The sequence below is a fragment of the Megascapheus bottae genome, chromosome 1 (assembly GCF_031878675.1).
Source record: "Megascapheus bottae isolate mThoBot1 chromosome 1, mThoBot2.hap1, whole genome shotgun sequence".
Classification (NCBI taxonomy): domain Eukaryota; kingdom Metazoa; phylum Chordata; class Mammalia; order Rodentia; family Geomyidae; genus Megascapheus; species Megascapheus bottae.
The window spans coordinates 16,908,670-16,926,204 of NC_143509.1; the positions used below are offsets into that span (position 1 = coordinate 16,908,670).

A 17,535-nucleotide genomic window follows, 5' to 3' on the forward strand; every position below is an offset into this window, starting at 1 on the left:
GCCTCTGCGTCCACATCCAGGCAAACATTTGGGTTGGTTTCCTGATTTTGAAAAAGAAATGATTACTCTCTGCGAGCTTGAAAACAATGTTAAATTCGTGTCCCATTTACGTGTATTGATGGTGGGCTGTGGAAAAGAGGTACTTGGAGAATGCGCGCTCTGCCTGCCCCTCTCTCTCTCTCTCTCTCTCTCTCTCTCTCTCTCTCTCTCTCTCTCTCTCTCTCTCTCTCTCTCTCTCTCTCTCTCTCTCTCTCTCTCTCTCTCTCTCTCTCCCTCTCCTATGATTCAAAATATAAAAATTGCATGTTAGATCTTTTAATGTAAACGGTTTGTTAAGTGGGAGGAACAGGCATTTTCTTGAGTCCTCTGTCTTTTCTGGCCGAGAAGATCCAAATACCTACCACACATACATTCACTACCAAATATTTACATGGGAAAGTTATTTACTTGACTGTAAGCACATATACTTCTTGGAGTGTGACTTTGGGAACATTGGCAAGTACATGGAGTATTAATACATTCCTTCTGATGTTTAGTTGCGTTCATTATCATGGATCTAACACTGTTGGTAAAAATTAAAAGGCAATTGCCCAACAAAAGACACAGACCTAATTCTTGGCTAAAGTATTAAAGTAAGCAAACAATTCGACAAGTTCTATTAAAACAACCCGAAACGTCTGTAAAAAGAGAACACTATTAAACTTCGGTATATAAGGTTTCTCAAATGAATATAATTAGAGACTGTATACACTATCATTTTGTACTACACATGAAGTGTTCCTGTTTGATGAATTTAAAACAGGTGAAAAATAATGCTGCTTTGCTTTTTCCCTGAAGTTATCTTCTGAAAACATGTCTTTTTTTGTGCTACTTTTAGGGAAAATACCATTAAAATCTTGGTAGTAGTAGCTTGTAGGTATTTTAGGTATAAATTAATAATATAAGCATTTGCTTTCATTCCCTAAGAGACTCAAAAACTCAAACTTCTCATAGTTAGAATGAATTTAGAAATGTAACTTCACACTGAGTCTTAGTATACTACCTATAGCCATTTTAACTCTGGTATTATAGGGGAATAGTCATAAAACTTAGTCCTACATGAGACTCTGTCTTAAAGATTTTTTTTTTAAGCAACAGAATGCCCAATAATGGGGTCAGCTAAATGGACCTGGTAATGCAAGAGCTCTCTAAGGGCTATGTAAAATACATATTCATAAACAGCAACTTCCTAAGCACTATTGGAAGTTGGAGAGGCCACTTCAGCTACCTCTTTCTCCGTTTATACACACAACTTTTACATCTAAAGTTATATTTCATGTACTGAACCTGAGGGCAAAACACCCACTTTAAAGATAACCTCAGACCTGCTGTTTCATAATTTGACCAAAAGATTTTCCCATGATCTCAGCTCACTAACTTATTTTAAATATGAGGATGTTAGTATTGATATTAGAAAGAGCAATGAGAAGTCTGCAGTGTCTGGACCCAGACGGCTACTCACCTAAGTGAAGTTTAATTACAAAATCTATTGGCATTATAGTAAGTGTACAGTGTAATGATTTTCATGATGAAATGTCCATACGTGTACATAATGTATTTTGGCCATATCCACTCTCTGCTACAGTCCATTTCTTCCTCTCTCCCTTTCCGCATTCCTTATAAGTCTCCTTTTTGGGGAAGCTTGTTTTTTTTTTTAATCCAACGTTTTCAATAAATGCTATAAACTTCTAGCGTTGTTTCTTTATTAAATGACAAGTATTTCCACAGATAGAACATTTTAAAGAGCAGTTTTGCAAAGAGAATCACTGAAGTTAAAACTCAGCTGATAATCTGCGGACAGATATACAAGTTTCAATAAAATTCCGAACCCCGAGGAGAACCCCAGTTCTCCAGTCATTGAAAAGAAACATGTAGCATTTTAAAGTATTAGAAATGTTCTTTCAAAACTAGCAAAAGTAGTTACTGGAGGAGGTGATTTCAACTTGGACAGTATCTGTGGAAAACTGCACCTTGGCTTACTTAGCAGCTGTACATCAATTAGTCCACCCAAACTGAGGCTAACAATTTTTGTATCTTCGTATCTTTGCGTTCGTATGGTGAATAATGAAAAATAGAGATTTTCATGTATGGGAAAGTAATGCAGTATGAATTAGAGAGGTTGACATGCTTTAGTTTGTTGGCTTAATTAAAAAAAATATGTACACATTTGCCTTCTATTCCTGAAGAAACTTCCTGTTCTCTCATCCGGTAGATTTTTTTTTCTTTTCTATTTTTCCTCCAACCGGTTCCTTTAATCTGAGAAACTAATTTACACTCAACCTGCGAGTGCCTTCACCTCCAGGGCAGACTTTTAATGCATTTTTGCAAATAAATCATTAGAATTTAATCACACAGGACTCTATACAGACACACACCCAGGATTTATTATTGTTGGGCGAACTTCCCCTCCTCCCAGCCCAGGCTAACCAATTTTGCAAGGAGTGGTTGTCTTAAACATAACTTCCTAGATGCAGATTTATTGATTATCTGTGACGACCAGGGCGATTAGCTAGGTAGTACAGTCCTTCAGTCGCACCTTTATTGCTTTTTGGGAACAGGCAAATCCAATTATACAAGCATGCAAAACAAACACCAAACAAAAAATTGGCGGCGAGACCGATCTACTTCCTCGGCATTCCTTTCGCCCTAGCAGCCTGCATCGATGCACTCGGAAGCTCGGCTGGCGCTGCCTGGCGCTGGAACCAGGAAGGCGCTGAGCTTAAACTGAAGCCAGTTCCGAGGACGCCGGTGGCGCCTCGACCTGACGAAACCTGCCCGGTCCGCGGTCCTGGCACCTCTACCGGACGTGCGAGTCGGAAGGTGGGCACCCAGGTAATGCCGGGGGTCGTCCCCGGCGGCGGCGGGGCGCGAGGCCCTGCTTCTGGAGGCGGCGTGGGGCCTGGCGCGGCCTGTGGCGGCCGCGGAGGGGTGGGGGGGCGGTGGGCCGCGCCGCGCCGGGAGGAGCTGCGCGCCGCGCATGCGCCCCGCTCGCCGGCCGCCGGGGCCCAAGCGAGGACCGGGACGTCGGTCGACCCCGGGGCGCTGGAGCGAGGGCCTCCTTAGCTGCTTGCACCTCTGTCGGGGCTCCCCTCGATTGCTGCTTTGGGGCTTCTAGTTCATCTAGGAATTGGAACCTCGCTCAAGGCTGGGTCCAGAGGGAGGTTGCATCCTGGCGCCCTCGTCCTTTCCCACTCTGCTCTGTCCTCTGGCCCGCATGGCTTCTATCCGCAGCCTCCCCTGCCTTCGGAGAGGCCAAGCAGGAGAAACAGACCTTCTGGTCTTGAGACAGTGTACATACACATTCGCTTATGTTTAGTCTTTGTATTCCTGTGACTTCTGGGCTTTGCACTGCCTATTTGTTTATTTTCTTTTAGTGGTACTTTTGAGCTTAATAGGCTGGGCTTCTCCTTAAGCCTTTTTTTTTTTTTTTTTTTTTGCACCAGTCCTGGGACTTGAACTCAGGGCCTGGGCACTGTCTCTGAGCTTCTTTTGCTTAAGGCTAGACTTGAGCCACAACACCACTTCCGGCTCTTCTTGTTTACATGATACCAGGGGCTTCATGCATGCTAGGCAAGCAATCTACTACCAGGCCACATTCCCAGCCCCTAGCCTTAATTTTTGCTTGTTATTTTGGAGATGGAGTCTAGCAAGTTTTTGTTCACTGGTTGCCTTTAACCCCCCCCCCCCCCCAAGTCTCAGTAATAATGGAGTAGAATACATGTTGCCTGCTTTTGACCTTAGGTTAATCTTAACATTATTTCTCACTCAGAGGTTGTTTTCCTAATTCACATGGGAAACCTAAATACTTTTTTCAAAAATTTTCTGAGTTATTGGGAACTTATTTTTTGTTTTATCTAATTAAGCTGTAAATAGCTAAAGTTTTTTTTTTTTTTTTTTTTTTTTTTTTTTTTTTTTTTTTTTTTTTGCCATGTCCTGACACAGGGAAGAATCTGAAGTTAGGTGCACAAGTTGTAGGTGAGTGGAGGGAGGTTATAGAATTCTCAGTTTAAGGGTCCAAGCAAGTATGACAGGTGCATCTTTTTGGGTAAACTGAGATCCTTGCTAATCTTCAGGTCTGTAAGTACTCAGTTTCTTTTCAGGCAGGGAAAATTACTAAGTGGACTCACTATATACTAGAGGAGGAAATATGGCATCAAGGAAAGAGACTCAACTTTATCCCCTTCACTCTCAGTGTAAGCAGTTGTTATGCATTGGAAAACTTGCATCATAGCTAGCCTTACAGGTTTACTCCTGTAATCCTAGCTACTCAGGAGGCTGAGATCTGAGACTCCCTGTTCAAAGCCAGTCTGGGTACTAAAGTCCGTGAGACTCTTACCTTCTGTTAGCTACCAGAAAACCAGAAGTGGCTCTGAGGCTCAAAGTGGTAGAGCACTAGCCTTGTGCTGAAGAGGGATAGCTCCCCAGCCCAGAGTTCAAACTCAATGACCGACTCCCTCCTCCCCCCCCAAAAAACTTGCGTCATATAGGATTATTTTTATAGATATGTTTTCTGCTTTTCAAGCAGTTAGGAGATTCCTGGTGGGCAATAGTTGGTTTTATTTATTTATATCTATTTGGGGCTTGAACTCAGGGCTTTTTTAGTTCACAGCTGGCACTCTGCCATTGACATTTTTGTTGGTTAGAGATGCTGGTTAAAACTTCCGCCCTCAGGGCCTGGAGCATGGCTTAATGGTAGCATGCTTGCCTAGCATGCATGAAACCCTGGGTTCAATTCCCCGGGAACACACACACACACACACACACACACACACACACACACACGGAAAAAGCCGGCCGGGGACACACACACACACAAAGCTGGAAGTGATGCTGTGGCTCAAGTGGCAGAATGCTATCCTTGAGCAAAAAGTGTCCAAGTACAGTGCCCAGGCCCAGAGTTCAAGCCCCAGTACTGGCAAAAACACACAACAGATTTCAGCCTCCTGGGTAGCTAAGATAAAAGAGGCTAGCTACCAGTGTCTGGCTATTTTATTTTTGTACTCTTGTAGTAGTAGTAGTAGTAATAGCAGTGCTTTTTATTTCCCCTCTGGTTGTGTTGAGATTTTTTTTTTTGTCATGGGGCTTGACATCATCCTGGGCATTGTCTGTGAGCTCATTAGCTCAAGACTACCCCCTACCTTTGAGCCAAGCCCCACTTCCCGTTTTTTTAGAGGTTAATTGGAGATAAGAGTCTTCGGTCCTTTTGTGCCAAGGCTGGCTTTCAACCTTGATCATCAGATCTCAGATAATCCTAAGTAGATTGATTATGGGCTTGAGCCATCAATCCAGCTTATGCCTGAATTTTACCTCTCTTCTTTTGCTTCATTTGCATCTTGCTGTACTTATTTGTGGATTTTTTTTGTATGTTAAGTTCTGTTCATCCCATTTTTACCTTTTTCTATCTTTTTTTTGGAGGGGTACATATAGCCAAGAGAAGCAGTTCTGTATGGTAGGGACTGACTTAAGAACTAGCTTGTCCTTTAGGAACTTTCATTCTCTCCAACTGATTTAATTGTTTTCTGAAACAGGTAACTGCTCTATGTCCTTGTTAATAACCGGATGAAGGAGGGACTTACACATGCCGCCACATTTTGGCAGTGAGCCTTCAACTTAGAATAAGTTATTTGTAAATGATTGTAGCCCTTACCTGATGTGACTTGGGTTCTGTCTTAGAGGAGCTGAGATTGATTGGTAAGCTAGAGAGCTGAGAACCCTGCAGGGTCTTGCAGTTGCAGCAGTGGAATAAGATTGTCCGTTTGTGGAACTGATAAACATGGGCAGTGATTTCACCTTTGTCTTTGTCATAAGGAAAGAGGTACTCGTCGGCATGGCATGTCTTCCATTCATTGCTCTTACCAGCGGGGTATGTGGTATGTTTGGAGTGTGTCCTCACTAGAAGGTGCAATAAAGTGGAGGGCTGTGACTTGAATGAGCATGTGTATTCAGTCATTATGGCATGGAAATCTAAGAGAGAGTGAATAAGAACTGAGAAGACCATTTTAGGATCTGCCTCTGATTTGCTTTTAGTGTTTTGTTTTTTTTTTCCAGAATAAAGTAGGCCATAATTTATTATAATTCATGGCTCATTACTTTTTCTTACTGAGTTTCACCATACTTTAGAGTAGTTTTTCTGAAATGTCCATGTGTTACACTTTTTCATGGGTTTTCACTTTTTTGTGTGTGTGTGTGTGATTATCCTGGCGATTGAATTCAGGGACTGAGTACTGCCCTTAAGCTTTCTGCTCAAGGCTAGCACTCTACCACTTGAGTGACTGTTTCATTTCTGTCTTTTGTGGTTAATTGGAGATACAAGTCTCATGGTCTTTCTTGCATAGGCTGGCTTTGAACTGAGATCTTCAGATCTCAGCTTCCTTTTGTAGCTAGGATTATAGGCATGAACCATCAGCGCCTGGCTTTTCATCTGTTTTCTACTTGCTTCTTTTAAGGAAGGATTTTTCTAGTTTTCATTAGCTACTCGGCTGAAAGTTATCAATCTACTATTATGGATGAGTTGTGCCATTTGTAATTAGAACAAAGTACAATGTTTGGTTGTATGGTGAGTTGAATTTGGATCTTGTGCTAGCTACAAAGGTATTCTAACACTTGAGACACTTCTCAAGTCCTTTATACTTGTAGTTATTATTATTTTTTTAGATATAGCTCAAATTATTTGCCCAAGAATAGGTCTGACGGTGATTTTCCTATCTCTTATGTACCTGGGATTACAGGTGTGTGCCATGGCACTTAACTTACTCGCTAACCATGGAGTCTCAGTAACTTTTTGTTGGGGCTGGGCTCAAACCCTATTCTTCCTTATTTCTACTTCCAAGTAACTGGAATTATAAGAGAGAAAATTATACCCACCCTCTCCAGTTCTTTTTTGGTCAGCTACAGGATACTAAGGAGCTAGTACCCAGTATCTTTTTTTCTAGGTATTTAGGCCTTTCACAGGGAATGACTACGCAAGGCACAATTGGAGAATTTGGGCAACTACAGGTAACTTAGAGTAGTGTGTTTGACTCACATTTTTTTAGTCTTAGGATTTCTTTGAATCCTTCAAAGGACTCCAAGACCTTTTTTTTTAAATTTTGGGTTATGTTTATGAATATTTACTGAAATATTTGAAATACTCATAAATTTATTTATAAACAATAATGACCCCATTTCATTGCAATATAAATAACATTTAATATGAGAAGAAGCTATATTTGTTTGAAAGAAAACAATGAGAATGGATCATTTTTCACTTTTGCCCAAGTATCGCTTAAAATTCAGTTACAGATGATTTTTCCACAATCAACCAACATTTTTAATATAAAACTGAACTTGTATATTTCCTGTCACATGCAATATTTAATATATTCACACACACAGACTGAAATGATTTTTTTTAAAGCTGAGCACTCATAACTCATGTTTGTAATCCGAGGCTGAGATTTGAGGATCATAGTTGGAAGCCAGACCAGGCAGGAAAGTCCATGAGACTTTTATCTCCAGTTAAGCAGGGAGAAGCCAGAAGTGGAGCTGTGATTCAAGTGGTGGAGTGCCAGCCTTGAGGGACAGTACCCAGCCATTGAGTTCAAGTACTAGTACTACACAAATTTTTTAAAATGGTGCTGGGTGGAACCAGGTCCTCACTCACAATGGGCAAGTGTTCTGCCATTGCTTACATCTCCAGACTCTTTATCTTTAAGAACTTACTGTGGCAGTGAAGAATGCAGTGTCTCTGCCCTGGCTTACCTTAAGGTATCCTCAATGTAGGCCAAGTTTCTTCAGAAGTTCAGAACTTAATGCTGTGAGTAATTTTTTTTTTTTTGGCCAGTCCTGGGGCTTGAACTCAGGGCCTAAGCACTGTTCTTGGGCTTTCTCAAGCTCTACCACTTGAGCCACAGCACTTCTGGCTTCTTTCTATGTATGTGGTATGGAGGAATTGAAGCTGGGTCTTCATGCATGCTAAGGCAGGCACTCTACCACTAGACCAAACTCCCAGCCCTAGATCAATGTTTTAGTGTTGGAAATCATTTTGACCCCTTAGGTCCTCTGATGGAATTTTTGTAACTGGCCAGAGGCCTGGGCCAGCTCTGTGGATCTCCTCTCCTGGTGTGTGCCTTTCCATAGGCTCTGCCCTGAACCTCTTCTCCATCTGGGTACTCTGTGCTGCACAGAGACCCTTTTGATGGAGCACACAGGGATGAAGGGAAGACGTAAGGCATAATTTACAAACCTTCTACTTATAAAAATGCTTGTATTATAACTCCATATGTGGCCAATGATCTGGATCTAGGTTGAAATTAATTTTCCGTAAAGAATTTTGAAAATCAGTGTCCATTGTGGGCTGCTGTTGAAAGCCCTGTACTTCCCCATTCTTTTGTCTGGAAGTTTCCTCTTTTGGCGCTGGAGCCCAGGGGATGGCACAGGCTGAGCAAGTGCTCCACCACTGAGCCCCGGCTTTTCCATGAGAAACACCAGTATCCCAGGGACTTAGGCCCAGACACCCTTCCAGTCCTGAGAAGTCTTCGAATTTAGTTTTTCCTTTGTTTCTTTTTCTGTTCTTTTTCTTTTTTTTTTTGTGAAATGTATATTAATTGAACATTGAACCTCCTGGAGTAATTTTTTACTTTTTTGGTTTGTGTTCTTTTTTTTAAAGAATTTATTAATATTTATTTTTATATCATATTTCAAATGACATGTTTTACAAACAAGTATTCAAAAAGGGAATCTCTATATACAATTACTGGCACTTAGTTTTTAGAACATAATCAAAATTAGGGTAAGGGTTTGTATATCATAGATATATATTAAACTATGTAATAAAACATTATAGAGTCATAGGTATTTATATCTATGTAGTTGTGTTTCTCTCCAATACCATGTCTATAGCGTTGGGTATACAAAAATTGAGTCCTTGCTCTTGTACTGTTTGGATTTAATAGCCACATATTAAGGATACCATGTGCCTTTTGTTCCTTTGGTCTTGGCTTGTCTCACTCAACATGATGCGCTCTAGCTTCATCCACTTCCCTGCAAATGCCAATATTTTATCTTGTCTGTTGGCTATATAGAATTCCATTGTGTGTATATATATATATATATATATCCCACATATTCTGTATCCATTTATCTGCAATAGGGCATCTGGGTTGTTTCCATCGCCTGACTATTATGAATAGTGCAGAGATAAACGTAGCTGAGCAGGTGTCCTTATCATATCTTGGGTTATGATGCTCAGGGTAGATGCCCAGAAGTGGTATGGCGGGATCATAGGGAAGGTCAATTTTCAGTTCTTTAAGAAACCTCCACACTGCTTTCCAGAGTGGCTGAACTAGTTTACAGTCCCACCGGCAGTGTAGTAGGGATCCTTTTTCTCCACAACGCCGCCAGCATCTGTCATTGTCTGAATTCAAAATCTTGGCCATTCTTGTTGGGGTAAGGTGGTATCTTAGGGTTGCTTTTATTTGTATTTCCTTTATGACCATAGATGATGAACATTTTCTCATATGCTTTTCTGCCATTTTAATCTCTTCTTCTGATAAGTCTCTCTTTAGTTCTCTTGCCCATTTATTGAATGGTTTGTTGGGTCTGGGGGGGGGATTAGTTTCTTGAGTTCCCTGTAGATACTGGATATTAAGCATTTGTCAGATGTATTGTTGGTAAATATCTTTTCCCAGTTGGTTGGCTGTCTCTCTACTTTTGTGGCTATGCTTTTATGTGTGCAGGAACTTTATTTTTAGCTAGTCTCTCTCCAATCTGTTGTGACCCTGGGATTCTGTTCAGGAATCTTTTGCTTGTGCCTATGGGTTCCAGTGTCTTTCCTACTCTATCATGTAGTAGTTTCATGGTTTCCGGTCTGACATTGAGGTTGTGTCCTTTTTACCTTCCGTAAAATTTTGACCATCTCTTCCAATACTATCGTGTTTAAAAAATTGTTTATCATTTGTTTAAATGTTCTCTAAGAGTTCTCCAGTTTGTCTTTATTGTATCATGTTCTTACACATACTTGAGGACACTGAATTATTTTTGTTAAAATGTTTTTTTGTGTACTATGAGTTGCTTTGAGTCTTTGTTTATTTTTTGCTTTTTGGTGCTGGGTACTGAACCCACTCTACTTCACCACTGAGCTACACCCAGACCTTGTCTTCAACCACAAAGGCTTTTTATTACATATTCCATTACCTTTTATTATACAGTCACATAAAAGTTAACTGAAAAGCTGAGTGCTCACATTTGTAATCCTAGCTACTGAGGAGGCTGAGGTCTGAGGATGGAAGTTTGAAGCTAGACCTGGCTGGAATTTCCTTGAGATTCTTATCTCTAGTTAAGCAAACCCCCCCTCCCCCCCAAAAAAAATCCCAAACAGTTCTATAGCTCAAGTGGTAGAGTTCTGCTCTTGAGCAAAAAAGCTCAGGTACAGTGTCTAGGCCTTGAGTTCAAGCCCCAGGACCAGCACATACACATAAAAAACTAAACTGAAAAGAAGTTTATGGAACAATGTTTACTTTGTTTAGATTTAAGCTTGTCACCTGAGAGCTGTATTACAGCATTTATTGGAGGCTTGGCACTTACACACGCACATGCACACACCTACACATACACACCTGTAATCTCTCACACATATATCTTTAATCTGCTGCTGTTCAGTTTTTACAGAGAAGAATCCTCCAGTTTACTTTCTTGGTTTCAGAATTCTTGGATGGAAGTATCCAGAGGTACAGATTTATGGTTGGATTACTGGATTCCTTTCACTTTAGTTTGGCATCACAGTCCGTGCCCCCCCCCCCACTTTTTGTTTGTTGTTGTTTTGTTTTAAAGGAGTCCTTGGCCCTAGTACTTCGTTGATTTTTCTAGGCTCCAGCTCCAGTAGACATCCTTTACTGCTAGGATTGGGGAGAGAATGTGGGGAAGGAGCTGGACACTCCCTTTATTCAGTCAGGCCAGGCTTCAGCCTCCTGCCTCACTGTGTCTGCTGAGAATTGGTTTTTCTCTAGCTGGAACTTTCTGTAATTGCTTGGTATTCAACTTCCTTAGCTCTGAATTCTCCATCTGTTTTTCATTTGCTAAGATTTTGTTGACATGTCTTGTCTACTGTTCATTTTTTCTCTTGTAGTCTCTTTATCCTTGTGACTTTATACTTATTTATCCTTTTCATCTTATTTCAACATTTTAAAAGTAGAATCATATAAGGTAATGAAAAGTCATCTTAGTGATGTGAGTAAAGAATATCTGTAGTTTTTAAAGGAGAAAAGGAAAATAAAACAAATAATGCTCAGTGCTAGTGCTCTTCCACTTTGAGTTACATCTCTACTTCTGGTTAATTAGAGATAAGAGTCTCATGGACTTTGCTGTCCGAACTGTGATCCTAAAATCTCAGCCTCCTGGGTAGTAAAAATTACAGGTGTGAGCCACCAGCTCCTGGTTATAAGATTGTAACACACACTGTGAACATGTTCCTTACTGGATGTATAGTAGATGTCTACATGGCTATAAACATATATGTAGATGTGTACTGTATGTAGATGCATAGAGACCTCAGATATGTGTATAATTCATAATTATTTTAAAGTTGGGCAGAATCAGAGTGATCTTTTCACTATGAAAATGTGTTGATGATTTAGTGAAAGCTTGAACTTTAAGTCTTCCCAATATTTTATTAAATTTTAAATTTGTAAAATGTCAGTTGAATTGCTTGGTGTGTCTGGGTCCAGGTAAGTTGCCTGAGGTTTTGAGTTAGTCCTGGCAGTTGTTGTTACCAGCGTGGTAGCAGAATTTGGCATGGTAGCGCATAGATCCATACTCACCAAATAATTCTGGAAATAAAGCAGTAAGTTAACATATTACTTTGTGGATAGTAATAATATTTAATTTACATAATTAGTAAAAAAAAAAGGATGAGAACTTTTATATATGTGATAAAAAGTAGTACCTGGGATGTGACTGGATGATAGTAATTATTTTAACTGAGAAGCTAGTACATGAGAATCTAAAGGTTGACTTTAAGGTAAGTCAAGTAATAATTCCTAAAAATGAAAATTAACATTCTATTTCTGTTTTTTATACCAGACATACTAACATTATCATAATTATATAGAAGTGGCTTTTAGTAACAAAAAATGAAAACTATGTATGTTGTGGAAAATATTTTACTCATTTAAACATTGTGATTTATTTTTTTCATTTACATGTACTTGCTTTGTGAAGTGGTTGTCTCCACAGATAGGGTTATAATAGTGATGTAATAAAAACCTGTTTGGGTTTGTCTTTCTAATCTTTTCTTAGTTGTAATTTCTAGACATAGGATTGTACTGCTAGAAAGCATTTGCTTTTTAAAAATTGCTTTTCATTGCAATTGCCTAAGTACTTTCAAAAACAATGATAGTGTCATTTTACACAGATACAAGGAAGATGTAAAGAGATGGTGACTTCATAGTGACTGCACGAGCTGTAGGTTTTTCCTTAACATCTTGTCCCCCAAATTTTATAAGTGAAATGGTTATATGCATTGATTTAGTTTGTACTTTGTTGATGTCTTAAATTCTTTTTTTTTTTTTTTTTTGCCAGTCTTGGGCTTAAGGTCAGGGCCTGAGGACTGTCTTTGGATTTTTCTCAAGGCTAGAACTCTACCACTTGAGCCTCAGCACCACTTCTGGCTGTTTCTAAGTATGTGGTACCAAGGAATCGAACCCGGGCCTCCGTGCATTATAGGCAAGCACTCTACCACTAGGCCAAACTCCCGGCCTCTTAAATTCATTTTTATGTTTGGAATTCTCAGTTTGAAAAAGTTTACTCTAAAACAGTAAAAAAAATCTTTTGCCTTCAGGAAATATGAAAATCAAGGAATACCTGGTTGATTACTAAACAGGGTATCATATAATTAATAAAACAAGTTAATGTAAGATACCAGAAAATTGATACAATGAGATGTTTTCAGGGCTGACTCCCTTGAGAAATTTGAAAAAATTTGGTATACAGATTGTTTAAAAATTGAAAAAAGTAAGTTTCCTGCTATTCTAGAAACTTGTATGAGAGGTATTTTTTGTATCTTGTCAAAAAGCCAGGCTCATTTAAAAATTTTGCTGTTAGGGGTATGCTTTTAAAATGTCTTACAAAGTAACTGATTGTAACTAGTTGCGGTGGTGGGTGTGAGGCTGAGGCAGAGGATCCATTGATGGAGCTCTAGGCCTGGCCAGCCTGGGTAACAGCAAGATAGCTATTGCAGCCTCCTCTACCCCACCCACATGCATGCATTGCATTTTAATCAAAGTCATCTCTATTGCTCTCTCAGTTTTTGCCTGAGTTCAAGCCCCTGAATTGTCCTTGGGCTTTCTCACGGTTAGAGCTCTACCACTTGAGCCACAGCACCACTTCTGGCCTTTTCTATGTATGTGGTGCCAAGGAATCAAACCCATGGCCTCGTGCATGCCAGGAAAGCACTCTGCCATTAGGCCACACTCCCAGTCCTCTCTCATTTTTTTTTTTTTTAACAAAGTCTCATAAAAAATTATACACCAAGTTTAACTCTGTGTTAATTCAGTACGTTAGAAGTATTTTTCTTTGATTTTTAAGCTTATAGAAATGGGACGCCGATCATCAGACACTGAAGAAGAAAGCAGAAGCAAGAGAAAAAAGAAACACCGAAGACGGTCATCTTCAAGCAGTTCTTCTGATAGTAGAACCTACAGCCGAAAGAAGAGTGGGAGAAAATCCAGGTCAAAGTCAAGGTCTTGGTCCAGAGATCTTCAGTCCCGTTCACATTCTTATGATAGAAGGTAATGCTCATAAAATTTATACAATATTCATTTATTGTTACATTTTTAATATTGTTAGATGAAACAGTTTTCTTTCTTTAGTTATATACTTATGACAGTTTAAGTCCAGGTCTAGTTTTTGGGTCTTGTGTCCTCAGCCTTTGTATCAAGTAGTTATAAGCTGTTGTAGTTCTTTTGCCTGGCTACATTGGGAAGGTTGTATCCTTCTTAAGACATATAATGCCTGTACTTGTAGCTGTTCCAAGTCATGAATCAGTCATCTGACTATGTATGAAAAGTAACATTTTAATCTACATCTAGGAAAAAAGGCAGTAGAGCTAATGTGATATGGTTCTTTAGACTCTAGATTTCTCCTTAAGGTTCATAACACAAGCTTTTTTTTTTTTTTTTAACCAGTCATGCTGTCTCTGATCTTCTCTGTGCTCAAGGCTACCACTCCACCACTTGAGTAACAGCATCATTTCCAGCTTTTTCTTCTGATGTGGTGCTGAGGAATCAAACTCAGGGTTTCATTCATGCTGGACAAGCACTCTACCATGGAACCACATTCTCAGCAATGCAAGCTTTTTACAGCAACATTCTGTATTTTATTTCAGACGCAGGCACCGTTCAAGCAGCAGCTCCTCTTATGGCTCTAGAAGAAAACGAAGTCGAAGTCGTTCTCGAGGTCGGGGCAAATCCTACAGACTTCAAAGGTCTAGGTCAAAAAGCAGAACAAGAAGGTATGTCCTTCCAAGCTGAGTGGCTACAAGCAGCAGTAATTTATTTTCACTGGATTCTGTCATTGTAACTGACCTCAATGGGCAATTCTGCTTATCTCACTTGGGCCTTTCACACGGTTGTAGTCAGAGGACGGCCTGACAGGTACTATATGGTCCAGTTTCACCTCACTCATGTGTCTGGCATTGGTTACTGGCTGTTGGCTGAAGCCACACTCAGGCTTCTCATTTCATTGCCTAGTTGGCTAGATTGGGCTTTTCTTCTAACTTTTTTTCTAAGAGCCTTTTCACTTATGGCCAGCTGAAAGTGAGGGGCTCTAAGTTCAAGCCCCTGAATCACACACACACACACACACACACACATATAACACACACACACACAATCACAATCATCAAATGCCAGTCAGTTCAATATGGGCATCCTGTTTCTTTCATGTCAACAGAATGTGCTGTTGTATTATGAATGTTTGCTAGTTTGATGGACAAGAGGTGGTATTTCAGAGTAGCCTGAATTTTTTTTTGTTATTATAACTGAAGTTAGACATTATGCTTTTTGTGTGGGTTTTCTTTTATGTGTTTTGCTCTTGTTATTTTAAGAGTTATCTACTATAGTTACTAGCCTCTTTTCTATGATACATAAAACATGTTTTCTCAGAGTTTTTCAATTATCTTTTGACTCTGGCTGGCCTACCTGCCTGCCTTTCTTCCTTCTTTCCTTTTTTTTTTTTAACCCCTCAAGGCTAGAGCTCTACCACTTGAACCACAGTTTCACTTTTTCCAGTATTTTGGTGGATAATTGGAGACAAGAGTCTCATCGACTTTCTTGCCCTGGCTGGCTTGAAATCATGGTGCTCAGATATCAGCCTCCTCAGTAACTAGGATTACAGACGTGAGCCAGAGTGCCCAGTTCTATGGTGTTTCTTGGCCCTGTAAAGTTTTGTACTTTTATGTGGTCAAACTTGTTCTTTTCTTGTGTTATGTCTTTTTCTACGTTCAGACCATGAAGTGTTTATCTACATCTAGACAGAAGAATTCACTAGGATACTTTTTTTTTTCCCTTAACATTTAAATATATTCTAGGTTTGTACTGTAAGCCATGGATGTCCTTTTCTCATCTTTAATTGGCTTTTGTCATATCCTCACTTGTTAAAAGTTCAGCTTTGTTTAATGATATGTGTTGCCTCTTTGTAATATATTAAATTTCTGTGAGTATACGGGCCTTGTTGCTAGATTTTATATCCATTTCCCTGGTCTGGCTTTCTATGTCTATTTGCCTGTATCATACTTAAAGTCTTAGTATTCTTACGGGGTAGGTAGGAATATTCCTCATTCCTTTTTAAGCTTTTCTTTTTCATTATTTACCTGGTGATTCTTTTCATATGAACATTTTTGCTTTTATGTAAACCTGGATATTAACACATCTAACTCTATTACAGGAGCTTAATATTGTTTTCATTGGTATTTTGCCAAATATTTAAGGGCAATTGACATATTTATGTTGAGCAGTCTATGGGTTTTTGTTTTCTTTTTAATTTTGGAATGTTTTGAAATTTTTCTCAACTTTTGTTTATTTCTTGCTAAGTTTATTCCAAAGCAGTTTTGCTTATTACTTCTATTATTAATGAAATTTCTTGCACATACACCATCTAACAAGTTTTTCTTTATACAAACCTTCTTTTAACTTTTTATCTTGTTGTATTACTCAGTTCTTTTATTGTTCTAGTTACTACTTTCATTGATACTCCAAGGTTTGTCCTGTTGGCAAATAGAAATAGTTTTACTTTTTTTCAAATTCTCTTCTTCCATTTGCTTTCCGGTATGTAATTTCCTTGCCTTGAACTTCAGTATAATGTTAAATTGTGGTGGAAACGATATACATCCTTGTCTTGTCCCTGATTTTACTGAAAATGCCTCTAGTGTATCTACAGGCTCTTAAGGTTAAAGTGCATGTATTTTGTTGTGTTGAGAGGATCCATCACTCCTATTACCCCCCAGAAATTGGTACTGATATTGAATTTTGTTGAAGTCTTTGTCATCATCTGTGGACAGTAACATATGATTTTCTGTCTTATATCTGTTAAGGAGCTAATATTACATTTCTTGAATATACCTTAGTTGACCTTCTTTTTGTTTTTTTTACTTCTAAACTTGTGTGTGTGTGTGTGTGTGTGTGTGTGTGTGTGTGTGTGTTTCATTCCGCTCCCTTCATTACAGAGGATTTAACCAAGGGTTTCACACTTGCTAGACAAGCACTATACACACTAACCTGCATGCCAGTCCTACCTCAGTGGGACTAATTCTCCTTCTTCCTTCCCTTTCCCTCCCCTCCCTTCTTCTTCCCTTTCCCTTCTCTTCTCTCTCCCTTTCTTTTGTCAGTGCTGGGTCTTGAACTTAAAGCTAGGGTGCTTTTACTTAGCTTTTTAACCCAAGGCACACTTTTATCACTTGAATCTCAGCTTCACTACACTTCTGACTTTTGGTAATTAAATGGAGATAAGAGTCTATGGGTGTTTCTTTCGATGATGGCTTTGAACTGTGGTCCTCAGATCTCAGCTTTCTGTGTAGATTCTGTTACTATTTTATTTTTGTTGTTGTTGTTTTTTTTCCCCTGGTTTTGATCTGGGCTTAAACTCAGGGTGTGAGTGCTGTTCTTGAGCTTTTCTGTTCAACACTAGTGCTCCCCCACTTGAGCCATAGCTCCACTTCCAGCTTTTTGGGAGTTAATTGGAGATAAGAGTCTAATGGACTTTCCTGCATAGGCTGGCTTTGAACCTAAATCCTCAGATCTCATCTTCCTAAGTAGCCAGGATTATAGGGGTGAGCTACCAGCACCCAGCAACTTTCTTTTTATTTTTATTATTAATTTTTTTTTTTGCCTGTCCTGGGGCTTGAACTCTGGACCTGGACACAGTCCTTGAGATTTCTCAAGGCTAGAGCTCTACCACTTGAGTCACAACATCACTTCCAGCTTTTTCTGTGTACGTGGTACTGATTATGTGGTATTGAGTACATGG

At 39.4% G+C, this 17,535-nt stretch overlaps 1 protein-coding gene across 1 annotated transcript in view; it reads left to right on the forward strand.

Annotated features, from left to right (window-relative positions):
* The first annotated feature begins 1,148 nt into the window (after positions 1-1,148).
* Positions 1,149-17,535, forward strand: part of Rsrc1 (arginine and serine rich coiled-coil 1) — a 249,324-nt gene continuing 232,937 nt past the window's right edge. Inside the window, exons 1-4 of the mRNA XM_090328487.1 lie at positions 1,149-1,171; positions 2,598-2,871; positions 13,600-13,802; positions 14,399-14,524. Coding sequence (XP_090184613.1) covers positions 1,149-1,171; positions 2,598-2,871; positions 13,600-13,802; positions 14,399-14,524 — 626 coding nt within the window. The remainder of the gene's footprint in view (positions 1,172-2,597; positions 2,872-13,599; positions 13,803-14,398; positions 14,525-17,535) is intronic.